The 18,309-nt window shown below is 40.6% G+C and overlaps 1 protein-coding gene across 4 annotated transcripts in view; it reads right to left on the minus strand.

The window, feature by feature from the left end:
• eif4g3a (eukaryotic translation initiation factor 4 gamma, 3a) overlaps positions 1-18,309 on the minus strand; it is a 75,878-nt gene that overhangs the window by 25,168 nt on the left and 32,401 nt on the right. For 3 of the 4 annotated variants that reach the window (XM_061726932.1, XM_061726930.1, XM_061726933.1), the window contains 15 exons: positions 16,375-16,554; positions 15,444-15,555; positions 15,143-15,303; positions 13,476-13,601; positions 12,280-12,433; positions 9,966-10,718; positions 9,081-9,169; positions 5,969-6,377; positions 5,726-5,850; positions 3,792-3,911; positions 2,808-2,963; positions 2,441-2,638; positions 2,175-2,321; positions 1,799-2,032; positions 262-366 (listed from right to left, as the gene is read on the minus strand). In XM_061726932.1, the coding sequence (XP_061582916.1) occupies positions 262-366; positions 1,799-2,032; positions 2,175-2,321; positions 2,441-2,638; positions 2,808-2,963; positions 3,792-3,911; positions 5,726-5,850; positions 5,969-6,377; positions 9,081-9,169; positions 9,966-10,718; positions 12,280-12,433; positions 13,476-13,601; positions 15,143-15,303; positions 15,444-15,555; positions 16,375-16,554 (3,069 nt within the window). The remainder of the gene's footprint in view (positions 1-261; positions 367-1,798; positions 2,033-2,174; positions 2,322-2,440; positions 2,639-2,807; positions 2,964-3,791; positions 3,912-5,725; positions 5,851-5,968; positions 6,378-9,080; positions 9,170-9,965; positions 10,719-12,279; positions 12,434-13,475; positions 13,602-15,142; positions 15,304-15,443; positions 15,556-16,374; positions 16,555-18,309) is intronic. The other variant, XM_061726931.1, reaches the window with a different exon arrangement.

Below are 18,309 nucleotides of genomic sequence, written 5' to 3' on the forward strand. Positions count from 1 at the left end.
AAAAGTTCGCTTCAAATATTGCTTCCAAATTTTCTGTTTTAAATGATCTTAACTAATGGGTGAATGTTTATAAGATTGAAAATGAGTTCAAGCAAATCAGAGCCAAAATGAGGTAGGAAAGATCAGAGATCAAACTGAGGAAACATTGCATGGTGCTCCTTTACGTTTTAACTCTGTAAAGATACTAAAATAAAACCTACATGTTGGCAAGAATGTTACACCATGATCTGTGTTTTCAAAGCAAATATCAGTCACACTCACCAATCTCAGATCAATAACATCCTGTAACAAAAACCGTATCCTGGAGGACGTCTTCCTCTCCTTCACAATTTTTTCCATTTGATTGAAATATTGATCCATCCGAGGCTGGGGAGGGAAGAGAGAGAGAGAGACGATAAGCGGTGAATTCTTCCACTGTCGGTTTATAAATGCAGCAGTTTCAGGGACTTTCATATTAACTCAGTCCACAGATTGATTGTTCAGTTTATCACTTGGAGTAGAATCTGTCCTAAATTACAATATGATCTCTTGATGTCAAGGATGCAGGAAGGACAATCTTAAAACGTTCTGACAACCTGCGAAGAATGAACGCAATTTACTGTAATCGGTAACCATTAAAATGAACAAGCGAATATGGTGAAATACAAGATTTATGTCCATGTTCCTTCTGATTTAAGGCACAAAAATATTGGTTTTATGTTTATAACCAGTGTAAGCATCTCTCACTAGCTACAAAACAGATTTTTTTTTGTCGTTGCTGTATTTAAATCTAGCAGAAATCAGATTCCCTGCTGGTGAAATTGCTTTTCTTGTGACTGCTTCGGGAGAGTCAGACTGACAGAATTTCCAAAATATACATAAAGAATCTCATCCTGAATGAATGAATGTAGCCTAACAGGTGAGGGCTTCAATCCCACAGCCTTCTCTTCTACGCCTTTTTGAATCTGTGTTTTCGTAGATGAGAAAAAACACCTGACTCATTTGCTTTTAAACCAACTGCTGTAAAAGCATCTGTCCTTGTTGACACTAGTCCAGCTGTGCTGATGTATCAAAATGCTGCTGTTGTGGCATCAACATAAACAAGAAGGAATTTTAAGTTTCTTCAGATTTTACTACAAACACAAATGAATGTCAGAATGTTTTAAGATCCAACTAAAGTATCTAACAGCCTTCATGGCTGTTTACATAAAAACTTATGAGAGACGGTTATTATAAACTAGTCACATCAAGTTATATTGACTTAATATTTGGGGAAATTCACTTTGTGGAGATAGAAATAAAAATCTTAAAAGTGCAGTACAGTGAAAATCTTTAAATCAAAACCAATTTTCCTCTAACTGATGGTGTTCTTTGCAAACAAATTACAAACAGAGGTTTAAGTAAACCTGGCTTGGGTCAAAAGTAAACAACATCTGACCCATGGCTCACAACTCAAACAGAAAATCTGTTCAACCTTAAAAATAAATGGGTTTCTCCTTTTAACTTCCTGAAGTAACCACGGCTTTGTATGGTATTTCAGCTCAGTCATATTCCACACATAAAACCACAATGCACTATGTTTACACGTTTCTTTCCAATACATGAAACAACATATCAGATGTCTGTTTGTGAGCGTTAGAGATGTTGTTTTTAAGGTAACCCAAGGAGAGCACTGGGAAAGCTCATTCTTACAGTTTCCCATAATGTTGCTAATCTGAGTGAACAATCTCCACTCTGAAGCTTCTAATTTTCTGAACAGACACGAGATGTAGCAATTTTATCATGCAACTCTCTGATGAATAACTTTTTTTTAGCTCACCTTGGCCTTCTCAAAGTCAAGGTCCTTGCCGATGGTGGTGAGCAGTCTGCACAGGCATTCTAAAGACTCCTCATCGTGGTTCTTGAGCAGCTTCACCACACAGTCGTGCATGATTGCCTCCGTCAACATCTTGAGTTTAAAGAGCTCGCCAATAAACCTGATGTTGCCGATAGAACGCCGGCGAGCCTTGTTCTTGGCTTCTTGCAGCTCTTCCTGAAGCCGGTCGCGCTCCGCCTGAATGAGATTAAACAGTTTCCCCAGAAGTTATTACAAAAACCTCTTCACCAGAGTTGAAGCAGTTAGGAGCTTCAATCTATTCCTTTGAGAAAAAAAAATGCATTGGCACAAAACTAAATTAAAAAAAAAGACTACGAACCGATGCAGCAGAGTCCAGCTCTTTCTGCTTTCTCTCAAACACCACATCGTCCACCTTGTCCTTCTCAAACTCCTTCTGGCAACGATTTAGCAGCAGCTTGCGAAAATTCACCGTGGAGTTGGGTTTGTCCGTCATCTGCACTTTGAGCTGGACAGACAGACAAAAAAGAGCCATGAGTTTGAAGACAAAGAGAAGACGAACCTCGAAAATGTTGAACACAGACAGAGACTTAAATCTTCTTGAGATCGTAACAATAGCTGGCTTACTGTGGCGAGGGCGTGGCACATGTTTCCATAAGCCACGGAGAAGCCGGGCTCGTCGATGGCCTTCTCAAAGACCAGGTCGATGACCCCTTTTAGCCTCTCCTCCGTGTCGATGGTTAGATCCGTCACCTGCTTCATCAGCTGGCTGAACTTCTGAGGCGTCAGCTTGTTCAGGATGCTTCGTACCTTCCTGAAGAGCTCCTGTGTGCAAGAGCAAACAGCAAGAGCCATCACAGACTTCATCAACCAACCCAATCAATCCTACTCTTTGGGGACTTTTCTCCATACACACAAACACTCAGGTTGTTCCGTTTTATGCATTTTTCTTGTGCTTGTTGTTTTTTGCAGGTGTTGATTATGTATTCCTTGCCTGCGTTTGCTGCATATCTGAATCCTCCGGGGGCTCCTCCCTCTTCATGCCAGGTTTCCAGGCATTCTCCGATTTTTTCAGCTGAATATCATCATTAACTGTCACGTTCATGATGATCTTCCTGGGTGGAGCCCGCCGAGCCCCAATATTCATGAGCTGTGATGCAGCGAAGAGAAAACGTCATTAATTCAATTCATTTTTATTTATTTAGCATTTACTTACAATGCAAATTTGCTCTATATGCTTTTCAGAGAGACATAGCATGACAAATATTAAAAGAAACACTTAATATGCAGCTGATCCAGAACGCTGCCGCCAGAGTCCTCACAAACACCAGGAAACTGGACCACATTACACCGGTCATGAAATCGCTACACTGGCTTCCAGTGAGTCCAAGGATAGAGTTTAAAATCTTACTGCTGGTCTACAAAGACCTGAATGGTCTTGGACCAAAATACATGGTTGATCTGTTAGTTCCTATGAAGCTCCCAGACCCCTGAGGTTCATCTGGATCTGGTTTGTTGTGGTTCCAGAACCAGAACCAAGCAAGGTGAGGCAGTGTTCAGTTATTCTGCTCCTCACCGGTGGAACAAACTTCCTGTAGACCCGAGGTCTGCTCCAACTGTAGATCCTTTAAATCAGGCCTAAAAACATTACTGTTTACTCAAGCGTACTCCTTAATTAAACTTACCTGCTGTACTCTACTGCCCTTATTTTTAACAGCTTGTGCTTTTTATTATTTTACTTCTTTTCTTATCATCTTATTCAATCATATTTGTTATTTACTGTCTAATTATGTCGAATTATTTACTGTCTAATTATGCCTTGCCGCTTTTAATGTCAATGTAAAGCACTTTGAATTACCTTGTGTTGAATTGTGCTATATAAATAAATTTGCCTTGCCTTGCCTAATATCAATACAATACAAACATTAATATCACAGTGGGTTTCATGAAAGACTGCATGAGTTCATGTGTGACTCACTGCAGCTCCACGTCCTCCACCCATCTGCCTCCCAAAATCTGCAAAAGCAGGTGTGAAATCAGGTCCTCTGGAAATCACCCTGGAATCCACCACTCGAGACGGCAACTTGTTTTGGTTCATCTGTGTGACAGAGCATACAAAGTACACCGTCACACACGTACGCAGTCTTAGATTAGGTGAACAGCAGGGGGAGCAGTAGTCCCGTTGCAACAGGAAAAAAAAAAGAAAGAAAGAGGGAAAAAAAGAAAAGAAAGGCATGATGATTTTGTGTGTGTGTGTGTGTGAATTTCTGGCCCAGTGATCCTCTAAAGGTGACCCGCTGTAAATGACAAGTACACTACATTATCAGCTTTTGGTTTATGCATTTTTATGGAGCTGGTAATAAATTCTACTCGACTTGTTCTGTGATTGTTCAGTGAGAAAGAGTCTGAACCAGATGTAGAGGGGGGGGGGGGGGGACTACAAAAAGAGGAACGCAGGAGAGCAGAGATAGTTGTGGGGGAGGAAGGGGGAGAACAAATCCAGCTCTTTGTCGTTCAGCTGTCCTCGACTTCCCCCCTCAACACTTTTTCCAGAGAAAACTCCACTTTCTCCCACAGAGGAAACGAGACATTTTGGACTGCACCAATCAACCGGTCACCGGTCTGGTTGTTCTTTTGGAAGAGGTGGGGGATGGGCACGTAGTTTTAACACTGCCAAGGGTGACATAATAGCAATGTGATTTTAATCAAAACAGCGTTTCGGCAGGCCGTTTGCTCCTCCCATACAGACGAGTGGATCGGAGGAAGAAGGCAAGCTGGTGTAGCTTTGATCCAGTCAATCGAACAAACTAAAATAACACCCAACTTTGTTATTGTGTAATAACCCAGTTTCATTTGGAGAAAGGCTCAAAGTCAAAATATTTAACAATGATTATTTTCATGACTAATTTATCCCATTTTTTATAAATTTACCGTTTTAGCCTATGATAATAAATCACTCAAGAAAGTTTTCTGATTTATGATTATACAAACTTGACACTATTAAACCATGAAGTATGGAATATTTATGCTTAAAATCCAATTTATTTATCTAAAATATTCCAGATGACAATGCAGCTAAACAGCTGTACCGGTTTTGCATAAGTTGTTTCGTAAGTTAAAAAAGGAAAGAAAACAGACAAAAATTTTATTCAATTTTATCCTTAAATGCCTCCACACGTTCAACTTTGACGTAAAAATGTCATGCATAAAAATAAATACAAAGATTGATTGATGAAGGCAGATATTTGTTAGCTGCCAGCCAGCAAAAACAGATCATGAAAATCAATTTTTCAATTTTGATTTAAACGTCCACTCAAAGCAGTTCCCCATCTGTTAATGAAACTGACAGCGCACTTGAAGCACTCAGTTATCATTTGTCAAAATCATTTGACTGTTAGAGGCTTCAAACTCTCCCAGTGAAGCCTGGTTTATGTTTCAGCGTCGACCTGGCGGTGAATCTGTGCCTTAGTGGGGAACCCTATGGCATAAGCCACATTGTACTGTGACGTGCACCACTCCACAAATGTTACTACGCGCCAAGTCGATGCAGCCCACAATAAATATGATTTGTCCGCTTGGAAGCATTGTTGCTGTACGACTCTGTGTTTCCAGCTATTAATACCTCTTCACCGTTTTCAGGCCAAGTAGAAAGTCTCTTTGCTATCAAAAGGAAGCTCAGCACTGTAAGCCACAGCACTGCAGAAAAGAACGCGCATCAATGTACCGGTACAGTAATTACAAAATGAACCAAGTAGCAGTGTGTGACTATAAATGCCAAGAACAATTCGTGTCATTTGTATATATAAATAGGCTACAGTTGTAGTTGTTATTTATAAGCATAAACCATGCTTCAGATTGATTTTGTTTTTCATCCACTGGTCTGAGGAGTTAGCAGCATCGTCTACAGCTTACCTTGTCCAGCACCACATCACTGATTGGAGGGAGTCCTTCAGGCTTCAGTACGCATGCAGGCATGAACTGGAAGCCTAACAGGAAGTCTCTGTTATACTGTCTCTTCCCACTGGAGTCAGCCAGGTCTGGAGTTTCAGAGAGAAGAGGATTAGAAAAATAAATCAGTCCTGTTCTGAAGACCTTTTTTGTTTAAATTTGTGATAACTTTCAACTCATCTTCACTAAGATTACAGTTCCTCTAACCTTCCATGTCCTGAGGTCCCCCTGTCGAGTTGTCCTTGTCTCCAGGGGTGGCTCCACTGTCGCTGCTCTCTGTCTCTGAAGTGTGACCTGCACCATTTCTCATGGGCTCCACCTCGACCTCGCCGTTTTCTTCTGGAGCCGCTGGCTTTCCGTCAGCCTCCGGGCTGCTGGCAGGAGCAGGCATAGGAGCAGACGCAGACGCAGGAGCAGACGCAGGAGCAGACGCAGGCGCAGACGCAGGAGCAGATGCAGGAACAGACGTAGGAGCAGACGCAGGAGCAGACGCAGGAGCAGACGCAGGAGCAGCGGTGGAGGTGAAGACTGATGGCAGGGGGACTGGGCTGCAGCTCAGAGGAACTGACTGCAGGGCCTGCTCCCCAGAAGCCTGATCCACTGCCTTGGGCTCATCCTATGTGGAGATGAGATTCCGTTATGAGATACTTCATACCAGCGTGGCACCTCTGGCAAGATAATATATCCGAGTGGTTGCAGTTCTGTAGCTCTCTTTGAACGTCTTGCATAAACACTATTCATGTAAATGTCTGGTAGCCAGCTATAACACAAGTAGAATGGCATTTCATAGAGACAAATAAGGGACAACATAGATGAAGAAAGACTTGGTAAAAGCAGCTGACATAGAGAGATAGAGGGCAAGCCCCAAACCTACCGAGATATAATCTAATCTACACTCTCCCTGCAGCCAATAATAGATCATTTCAACACCCTGGTGCATTCAGCAATGCTCAATGTAGAAGTGAAACCATCAATGCATGTTCTCAAAGTTTTCATTGAGTGGTACCAAATGTTTTCCTACCGTATTTTTTGCATTATAAAGGCTTAAAGTCCTTAAATCTTCTCAAAACCGGCAGTGCGCCTTATGTATGAATGTTGTTGTGCTTACTGATTTCGACCAATTTTTTGTGGTACACTGAGCTCAAAAATCTGTCAGAATGTTTTAGTGCGACTTTGGTAAGTGAGAAGCCGCTCCGCTTGATTGATGGTCGGACCGTTCAGCTGACACATTAAAGTCGCTCCTTGGTTGGATACCGGTTGCAACCTCAGAAAACATTGGATAACTAATTATGTAGTGTTGGCAAGCAACCATCATCCAACATCTAGTCCATGTTACTTTACTAGAATTAGACATCAAGCCAGTGTCAGGTTTTTAGAGTAAATCCGATTTTCAAATCTATATCGCATTAACGTAAATATTCCAACCTCGTAACATTTGTACAGACTCACATCCGGCACTTTAAAAACCCCATATTGTACATTTCTGTTTATATTGTTCATTTCTGTTTATACATTTTATCTGTCATCTGTCATCCTACGTCACTTTTTGTAAAGACTCATATCCGGCACTTTTTAATCCTCATATTGTACATTTCTGTTTATTTCTGTTTATACATTTTATTTTATTCTATCTCTTACTTTATCTCTATATATCTGTTTGTTTTTATATTTTTATTTTATTGCACCAATCAGCACAACAAATTCCTTGTGTGTGTTAACAAACTTGGCAATAAACCCCCTTTCCGATTCTGATTCTGATAATATCTATATAATTTTGTTGGTTAATTCAGTTTTCCAACATGTTGTACATCTTTTCTTTTACTTTATATTTGATATTCCACTTATTATTTGTTCAATTCAATTCAATTTTATTTGTATTCAATTCAGTTTTATTTTATTTGTTGTTCTTTTATATTGCACCAAATCACCACAGCAAATTCCTTGTGTGTGTTAAAAAACTACTTGGCAATACTTTCTGATTCTGATCCCGTTGTAATCAAATGTTGGAATACAACGTTGTTCCAACCTCACACTAACTTCAGGTGTCCGCTATTGCTTGCAACGATGAACCAATCAGAGAACAGTACATAGTACTACGCTTACCTCTTCCCCTTTTTATTTGTGGATTCGTGGGAGACAAATGATTTAAAATGAGTATATTTTTCTGTATTAGTTACAATTGAACGATATTCTGAGTTATTGTGAATTAGCTGAATAAAGTTCGACTTACCAGATACTTTTGTTTCACTTTATACCTTTCATTATGCACCTTATAACCCAGTACGCCTTAAGTATGAAAATAAATGTGTTCATTGATATTGCTCCTCATAATGCGGCGCGCCTTAAAAGGTCCACAAGATACAGTACTGATCCTGCAGGATGACTGACCGCAGTTATTCTGAGAAACAGCTCAGAATAAAGTAACCTTCAGTGGGATTCAACAGTCAGTTTGAGTCTGTTTCCAGTTCATGTTATTGTCTCAGGATTTCAGGCTATCACTGCCAAATGATAAACAGGATTAAATCCTCAGGTTCTGCTCAACATCTGTCTTTACTTGTGGCTATGCATAGAAATCCTGTAAAGGGCCCTGAAATGATTTTTTCATGTTTAAATAAAGATGAATTGAACTACTCTCCTTGTGTACTTTGCCTCTCATCTTCTTGTGTCTTAGTCAATGTGCCAGAAACACTGTAATTTAATTCATTGTCAGCTCCGTTTCTTTCTATGTAAAAACTGACATGTTGAGTTTTCATAAGAGACACTGAACTGAACCCATTAATGATCAAAACCAGTACTGTTTAAAACCCTGATCCAATTAGCAGTTTGTTAAAAAATACTGAAAGAAACCCTTTAATGACATTTGTTTGTCAGCCAGTATTTGGTGGTCTGAGAACTTTCCTACGTGAACAAGCTTCAAGCAACAAAATAAAGGAGCAGAGCCAAGAGCTGATTTCTTACAGTGATGTGGGTTAGCATTAAAGATCAACGATAACTCCTTGCTGTCTTGCTTGGATGATAACAAGACCCTGAAGTCATTTATGCATCCTTCATTCACCACACATGTGGAAACATTTTCCACTTGAACTATTGCCTACATTGTGCCTTTGCTCTTATCTCACAGCCACTCTGTTGACATTGTATAGCCTTGATACAAAACAAGTATCAACTCAATTATAAAAAGATTTTTTTTTCTATTTTTGAAAAACTACAAGATTGTAGTAAAAGAAAAAAGAAAATGTTTCTACACTCCAGACTTGAAACTCAAAAGTTTAAATATTGCTATTTTCTGGCTCTTTCTTATCACAAATCATAAACTTACCTCATCCTCCTTTTGAGATGCGTCTCCAGCAAAGATCCCTTCATTTGGTTTTCTCCAGGTCTTTGGTATAGCAGAAGAAGTCTGATCAACTGCGGGGAAACAGAAATATTATTTGATTCTTAAAACCCATCTTGGCAAGAAAAAAAAAAAAAAAAAAAAAAAAAAAAAAAAAAGGTAATATTCAAACTAGGGCTGGGCGATTTTGGACAAAAATAAAATTCCGATTTTTTTTCTCTGAAAACACGATTTTCGATTTCGATTTTTTTGGTAAAACTACAAAACACAATGGAATAAATTGTTTCAAACATTTTATCTTTATTTTTAAAGAAAAATAGCAAACAAATTTCCCTATTGGGAATTAAGTGCAATTGAAAGATACTGTAAATCCTCCTTGAATTTAGTAAAGTGACAACATTTACAATTTTCTTGACCAAACAAAGATGACTAGACGAGCTCTGTCTGTAATGCAGCCAGCCGCAAAAAAGGAAAATCGATTTCCCGATTTTCCTTTTTTTAACATCGTCTTGATTAATAAATCCGATTTAGATTTAAAATCGATTAATCGCACAGCCTTAATTCAAACTGAAAGACTCTCAGTGAGATGTTCTGGACGGATGGTGACCCTGACTGAGCCGAGTTTATTCTGCTTCCTGAGGATCAGGCTATGACACTGCAGCGCGTGATGAGAGATCTACAATGTCTGCTGCGTGGATGTACATAGACAACCCTAATCCATCATCAGAGGCATTTGATAAAGATATTAAATGGTATAATAGGATTAAAAATTAATAGGCACATTAAACACCTACTGTCTAAAGCCCAAAAGTCCCACAAGCAAATATGGTACTTTAAAATATCACACCAGAAGCGTCACACACATATTACCTGTAGTGGGACTCTTTCTGGTAAGTGCTTGTGGCTGGGATTCTGTTTTGCTCTCCATAATGCCACTGTGAGCCTCCGTCCCTGTGAGGTCTTTAGTGTCTAAGGACTTGTTCGGTTCGTCAGCCTCTGCTGTGGCCTGCACTAGAGGCGGAAGGCCAGGGGGAAGCATCACTGGTAAAGCTGGGATGGAGCTTGAGGTCAAGGTGACTGGCACGACAGCCACAGGTGCCAGAGGGGACAACGCAGCAGCAATTGGCACCTCTGGCCTCACGTCAGAGGGCACGGTTTCAGAAGAGGAGGCGTCTCTGTAGGCGGAGACCAGGGCCTGGGGATGGAGTGCAGCCGGAGGCAGGAGAGACGGCTCGTGAGCTGCGGCGTCGAGCTCGGCCCCGGAGTCTGAGAGTCCGTTCAGAGCCTTGGGAGCCGGAGAGTGAGAGGCAGGTAGAGTTTGAGGGTGATCTGGAAGAGGCTTGTCTGTGTTGGGCATCTGTGGTGCTGCCAGTGACGTTTTGCTCTCCCCGACAGAAGAGGAGGGGGATGGAGCCGGAGCCGAGGGGCGCTCGGTGCTGGCCGTGGTTAGTGGGAGAGTGACGGGGGTGGGCAGGGAGGCGGGGAGGGGCAGCTCTTCTTCAACAGTGGCAGGGGGCTCGGAAACAGGAGTGTTGGCCTGCAGTCGCTCCAAGGGAACTTCAGGCTGCACGAGCCCTGGTGAGGAAGACTTCTGAACAACTGGCTCTAATTTTGGCATATCATCTGACAAGATGAAGAGATATAAAAAGAGATAACACAAAATGTTTAAAATTCTCATAAACATGCAAAGTAAAAAAAAAAAAAAAAGCACAGGTAAAATGTTCTCTTCTCGGCCAGTGAATATGGAAGTACTATTGTTATTATCGCCTGACAGAATCAATGAAACTTCAGTGAAAAATCAATGTTCAGATTTTACGTGATTAAGTGATTTATTTTCCAGAATTTGATCAAATTGATTTACCGTATTGTCTGCACCATAAGGCGCATCATATTACACCTTCAATAAATGGCCTATTTTAAAACGCTCTTCATATATAAGGTACACCACATTATAAGACGCATGGAATATACGGTAAAATACTGTACTGTAGTGGCTGAGGTTGAGTTACGTATCTACCTGATGGAGCTGCGCTACAGGAAATGCTACAAAATGCTATGGCTGGGCGATATATCGAGATTTTAATATATATCTATATATTTTCAAACGCAATATGGTATGAGACAATATTGTTTATATCGATTTAAAAAAAAAAAAATTTTTTTAATGATTTTGATATAGCTTATTTTGTGACAAATTGACTTGAATGTTTTGAGATTTGCACAAATGTTTTGTTATTTGCTATTATAACTGTCAACCTCAGTGGAGAAGTCTGCCTGTTACTGTCTACATTGTATTAATTGCACAGTGTATTTTAATTTAATTGTTATGCAGGAAAGGGATATTTGTTTTATTTTATTCAAGAAGCATTTTTATTCTATATATGCAGGCAGTTTATTTTTATTTCATTTGTTTTATACATTTTTATATTGTGCAGACCTCTGTTAATAAAGGTACCTGTGTGACATTTGGCACGAGGCTTTGTATTAAAACTGACTGTTTTTTTAAGGGTTTGCCTCAGAAAAAAATGAAGCTAACAGAGATGCTATGCTATAATGCTTTGGGGGAAACCCCAATTATGGCACAGAAAAAATATCGATATATATCGAGTATCGTCATTCAGCTAGAAAATATCGAGATATGACTTTTGGTCCATATCGCCCAGCCCTACAAAATGCTACAGCAAATGCAAAAAAAAAAAAACCCAGGAAGAAAAGTACCATAAGTCAAACTTGATTAACCAAATAAAAACCAGCTTTCTGAAAACCTCGTTCACTCCCAAAACAAACGCGGAGGGGAACTTTTCCAGTTCATTCCCCATCCCCGAATCCCTCGAAATCTTCTTCTGTGTTGGAATAGAAGAGCTGGGGGAGTGCAGCATCCAATGGTCCCGGCTCCGTCTCGTTACAGTCGCCATTTATGCGAGTCACACCAACTACATTACCCACAATCCCCCTGACTACAGTAACAGAAATTACCGTAATGATCACATATACGGCGCGCCGCATTATAAGGCGCACTGCCGGTTTTGGAGAAAAAATTAAAGGCTTTTAGGTGCACCTTATAGTGCGGAAAATACGGTAAATGTTTTTAAACTTGCTCTGGTTAGATTATTTAAGAGTGTTAAGCCACTTAGCAGCACTTTAATAAGTATTACAAAGGAAGAAAGATGACGTCGGGGCAGACCTGGCCATGGTTTGGTGTCTGAAGTCCCACTTGTCAGCGGTTGCTGCGATATCTGTGGGGGCTCCAATGCGTAACCTCCAGAATGGGTCTGCGGTTGATGAGGAGGCAGAGGCTGCGACGGCTGCTGCTCCGGAGTCTGGCTGCTGCTCAGCTGCTGTGGTTTGAGGTAGAAAATGTGAGGATAATGAGGGTGCGGCCATAAAAACTAGCAACACAGAAAAACCCGAAACAGAGGCACAGAAATGTAGCAAATGTGCGTACAAATAAACAGGCCAGGAGTGAGGAACCAAGCAGAAATAAAGAAATCCGACCAAGTATGGTCAGATTAAGAGGGGAGTGATGGATGACAACACAGGGAAAACAAAGAAAATGAGGGTCAGTGCCGGAGGAATGGCAGGAGGAAAATGAAGGCTCAGAACAATGCAGAGAATAGCAACAGGGTGAGAATGAAAAAAAAAATCAAAGGGGGATAAGAAGACAAAGAGAAAGAGGAAAGACTGTTAACATCCACAGGAGGACACACGGAGGAAGACGTCACAACATCCCTCTGCAGAATCCAGGGAGGATGCCCAATTTGTGTTCATTCTGGTTCTCACCACATTTCCATAGCTATTCTAAGTATCAAATACATCAAGTTAGTATTTGTTTGGTTTGTTTGTTTGCAAGAGCAGGCTGGACAAACTTGGTAAAGGAGTTAAGAGGATCTGAAGGGATTCTGTAGGAGTATGCAGACAGTACTTATGCAATCTACTCTTGAAGAAAGTGGGCGAAAACTGTGATAGCAAGAATTCGGGTGTAGAAAAAACTAAAAGAGCAGCTAACAGGATTACAGAGAGTTTATGGGTTGCTATGAGCCTCTACACTGTTAAGTGGTTTTTATGAACTTTAACCCCACCGCCATGTGCTGTTTGTTAATGTCATGTAGGTTTTTGACCTCAAACACAATAATAAATCAAGCGATAAAATAGCTAATACGATTATTAAACCATGCCTTTGTGTGACCATAGAGAGCATGCAGGTGTGACAGACTCGTAAGAGCCTTATGATTGCCTGATAAATCACGAGGCCGTGTACCGGCTCACGTATGGCATCAGGGAAAGATCAGAGCAGATAGTTTGCACTGTGACCATGCAGCGTGAGAAGTCCCTCCTCTTTCTACCGTGCGTGAGAGGTGGGCGAGTTTGCTGGAGCCATACCTGTGGTGGAGTCGGTGTAGAGGAGGGGGGGCCCACAGGAGGTGTTGAATTCCTGCTGCCAGAGCCCCCTGCCATGATCTCCTCTGTGATATCCCTGCCGCCCTGATTTGGGTCACGGATACGGATCTGGGAGGAAAATGGTACAAAATAATAAAAATAGTGATAATGACATTAAAAAAAAAAAAAAAGCTTCTCCATCGTGGACAGCCTGATGGAGCTGGTAGTCACACCTATTGATTGTCATAAGGTGGGCACGTTTAGGCGCCCTGCATCCCGGGGGAAAAAAAAAAAAAAAGAGATAGCGTGACCCTTGGTGTGAAGTTGCGCCTGTCCAACAATAATGGTCAGTAAAAATGTCCACGTTACCACGTTGCTCCTGTTACATGTATAAGCGGTACTTTCACATTGTATGGTGCATGAGCAAAGCAGACTTGAACGTTATCGGTAAAACATTGAGGTCAGACTTGCCAGTCAAGCTGGAAATCTGCAAATTCTGGTGCCTGGCGGGGCAATTGGTGCACCTCTACAAAAAAGATGTAAATCATAAACTGGCCATTTCCATTGGTTGGTCAACTGCACCAAAAAAAAGGATCAAAACATCAAAAATGCTACTCAGCTAAGTAGGGCTGCAGCTATCGAATATTTTAATAATCGAGTATTCTACCGAAAATTCCATTGATTAATCGAGTAATCGGATAAAACATATTTTTGTTTAGTTAAAGAGCAATTATAAATATACATAAGATGTTAGATGTTAATTGACATCACTAAGACTAAATTATATAATACAGTAGGTTCATGGCTTTGCATTTAAAAACCCTGAACTTACACCAGTTGACCAAATTCACTGCCTTCACTCAAAAAACTAAGGATCTTACCAAGAAATGTTCTTATTTCTAACCTAAAAATGCCATTACACCTGATAACACACATAACTTAAAAGGTTAGCTGTTTTTCCCACGTGTTTCGATTGAACTTTCATTTGTGTCAACCAAATTTTAAGTTCTAGTTACGGTAAGTTTTAAGTTAAAGTCTTTAAGATTTTGAGTTTTGGCAGTGTTCAAAATAAAATGATGAGACGTGCTGTATTGGAGCACATTTTCTTTTAGTTAAAACTGTAGCGGGAACAGATGTTTAGAGGAACCTATGTATGTACCGGGTGAAGGCTGATTTATGGTTCCGCGTTAAATCGACACAGAGCCTACGCCGTACCCTACAGCGTAGGCTCTGTGTCGATTTAACGCGGAACCATAAATCAGGCTTTAGAGGGGAAACATATAGGAGAACGGACCAGAAGAATGGATTAAAAATAAAAGTTAAGCACTGAGCTACATGTGTCTCCCGTCTGGGCCATTGCAGACTGCCTGAGCATGGCATGTTACAAAAACCAAACATATCTGCCGCCTCTTTCTTCCCCCTTTAACGTGCGTGGCATCAGCGCGTTGTGCCGCATTTAATGTAGTCCGGGCGAAATACCTGCTTTGAGCTGCAAAATTAAACGATTCCTCGAGGCGGAGAAAATTCCTCGATCATTTTTTGTAATCAAATTATTCAAGGAATCGTTTCAGCCCTACAGCTAAGTTGAATATATTCCTCCAGAAGTTGATTGCCTGTGTGTCAAATACTGGTCTTTAACAAACAACCAAAAGGCCCTCTAAGATACTCACTGTTTTCTTCTCACGCTTGGCTGGTTGAGGTTGCTGTGGTGTAGGCACTATGATGGGGGGTGAGGGGGGGTACAGTGTCTGTCCAGGGTAATAGGGTGGACCAGCTGTTTGAACGGGAGCAGCAACAGAGGGTGAGACTGGAGGGTGGTACCTGAGGGGATCTGAATTTATATCCAAAAAACAAACAGAAGAAAAGACAGTTTAGTAAAACAACATTAAGCTTCTAATGTCTAACACAAAACTAATGAGGTGGTATGTATTGGTGCAGCTGTGGAGTGGTACTGTTGAATTAAGGACTCACGATATGGGGTGGGGTACTCCCCTGGTCCAGGACCAGGATAGAAGGTGCCGGACCCTGGAGGTTGTACAGAATACTGCTGCGGGGGACCCACGTAGGGTGTACTGTGGCGGTACTGGAAGTATTAGGGAGGATAATGAGAGACAGCTGCTTGACGACGGGACGGATGATGCACACACAGATTTTAATAGCTCTCCACAGAGAATTGAATAGTTCATTTAAATCTATCTACAACTGGAGACTAAAAGCACAAATACAATAGAAAAGAACACCTTTTACAAAGGTTTATGTTCTGGACAATTTCTCTGTAGACTCAAAATGTTTGCATCTCCAACTTTATGCTAATCTAAAACAAATCAGAAACCAGCTCTGGCTTAAGGTAAAAGAGAAAGTGTCTTTTTTTTGTTTTTAAAAAGGCCTTACTACTCGTTGTGTCTAAGCACACACTTTTTCTGTTATCATTTACTACACAGAAGGGGAAAAAAAATAAACATTTTGGTTAAGGCTGGGCGATTTTGGACAAAAATAAAATCCCAATTTTTTTCTCTGTAAACCCGATTTTCGATTTCGATTTTTTTGGTAAAACTACAAAAGACAATGGAATAAATTGTTTCAAATATTTTATCTTTATTTTTAAAGAAAAATAGCAAACAAATTTCCCTATTGGGAATGAAGTGCAATTGAAAGATACTGTTAATCCTCCTTGAGTTTAGTAAAGTGACATTTACAATTTTCTTGACCAAACAAAGATGACTAGACGAGCTCTGTCTGTAATGCAGCCAGCTGCAAAAAAGGAAAATCTTTTTTCCGATTTTCCTTTTTTTAACATCGTCTTGATAAATAAATCCGATTTAGATTAAAATCGATTAATCGCACAGCCCTAATTTTGGTTATGTCACAGTAAACAGCTTCAGGTGTGTGTTGTTTCTTGTACCTGTGGGATGTAGTACTGTGCAGCCTGTGGGGAAGGAAAAGGCATGGGTGCCATGGTCATCATGATTGGCTGGTTGGCGGGGTACACAGCCGCTGTGGGAGTCTGTGAGCCAGGCCGTAAGGTGGGTGTGTTTGTTGGGATGTTGGGCCTTGCAGTCTGCATCTGAGTCCGCTGAAAAAACTGAGGGCCAAAGGTGAAAAAGAGACAGAGAGAGAGAAACAAGATACATTAAATACTTTCCAAGAAGTTACATTTTTATCCTGGCATGTTACTGTATTTGATAAAAAAAGAAACAAGGAATATTTCAAATGTATGAAAGCTTTATTTTTTCCTTCCCTCGACACATTTCTCCATAGTTAATTTTGTTTTTTTATCAGCACCCTAAAGAGACTCATCATGCCAATACATGCAGCAACGCTCTCATCAGATCACTGAAGTGACAGATGAAACATCAGGAGTTTCAGGCAGACATGCACAAGTTTGCACTATTACCTCCATAATTACCGTGCTGCTCTCCTGCAGGAATCATATGAATAAATATTGTTCTGACGTTTAAAACGTATATTTTAAATGAAAATCAGCAAAATCATATCCACAAAATTGGCTGCACAAGTCTGTATGCTAGTTCATTTCGACATTGAAGTACCGGTACCAAAACTTTCTCCCAGAAATCATCCAACCAGCAGCCTTAAAATCATGACTGCATAATTCAAACAAAAGCTTAAAGAAAGTAACTGGTCATAACTAACCACTCTGCTAATGACTCCTGGATAATGTGTACATTACCACTTGGAACAACTGAACAAAGCAATAGTAAATAGATTCATCAGCTTGTTAAAGCTTACAACCAGATGAATGAAAAGCAGTGCATGTGTCAAAGAGACTTTTCCTCTACCAGGAACTGTGAAACACCTCCACATAACTGGGGTGCTGGATAATTTATGATCAAGAGAGGATTTTCCAAACGGAGCATGTCAATGTTGCTAGGAAAGGGAACTTCATAGTAATATGACCTGCAAACATTTGGCTCAGTCGGTTAGAAATGTTCATTTATGTGGTTCATATGGTTCAAAACCACCTAAACCTTTATGGTTTTGACTGCTTAACAAAGTGGTCACAAAATATTTCCTTTCAATGATTAATTCTGATGTCATTTTTAAGACAGACAGACATGAAATGGGGTCGACTATATTTGCAGTGTAATACAATACACATATGTGGTTCATTCAATGTCTAAAAGGTATTTTGCATCTTGGTGACTAATGATTTAATATATTTTCATTAGATGCAATCATATCTATACCACACAGATAATTGAGATAACAAATAAATGACTTACAATTTCCCGAGAGACGGGTGTTAATACGTTTTATTTATAGTTTAGAAAGGACTTTGGAGTTTTATTTTAAAGAGAGGCAGACCCACGTTGTGGTTTCCTGCAGAAACCTTTAAAAGTCGTAGCAAAAAAGCCAAAGTGTAAATTTCCAGTCCCCTACGCTGAAGAATTCAAGTCCGTCTGCACCAGACTCCACAACTGTAACAAATAAAAGCTCTTGGGCTGAATTCAACTACCTTTTTATGTGCCTGAGCCGCGCAGCCAGGCTTGCAGTGGCACTGAGCGGTGACACACGGCACAGCTCTGCTCATCAAACAGCCATTTTTCCTACGGCAACGCCGTGTGCGGCAAACGGGAGATATAGCGACTGCAGGGACAATGACTCCAAGGAAGCACATGTCACACTTTAAAGTTTAATGTTGGGCGGGCTTTACGTGGCAAGCACATAAAAGCGCTGCAACAGAATCTTGGTAGTGGTCTTTCCTCAGGTCCAGCACACAAGCAGCCTGAGCTGACGCTGGGAATATGTGACCACAGTAACACTGTGCCTCCAGTGAAGGAGAGCAAAATAAACAATGCTGTAAAACCGTCAAAAATAC

This window comes from Cololabis saira, chromosome 8, assembly GCF_033807715.1.
Source record: "Cololabis saira isolate AMF1-May2022 chromosome 8, fColSai1.1, whole genome shotgun sequence".
NCBI classification, from domain to species: domain Eukaryota; kingdom Metazoa; phylum Chordata; class Actinopteri; order Beloniformes; family Belonidae; genus Cololabis; species Cololabis saira.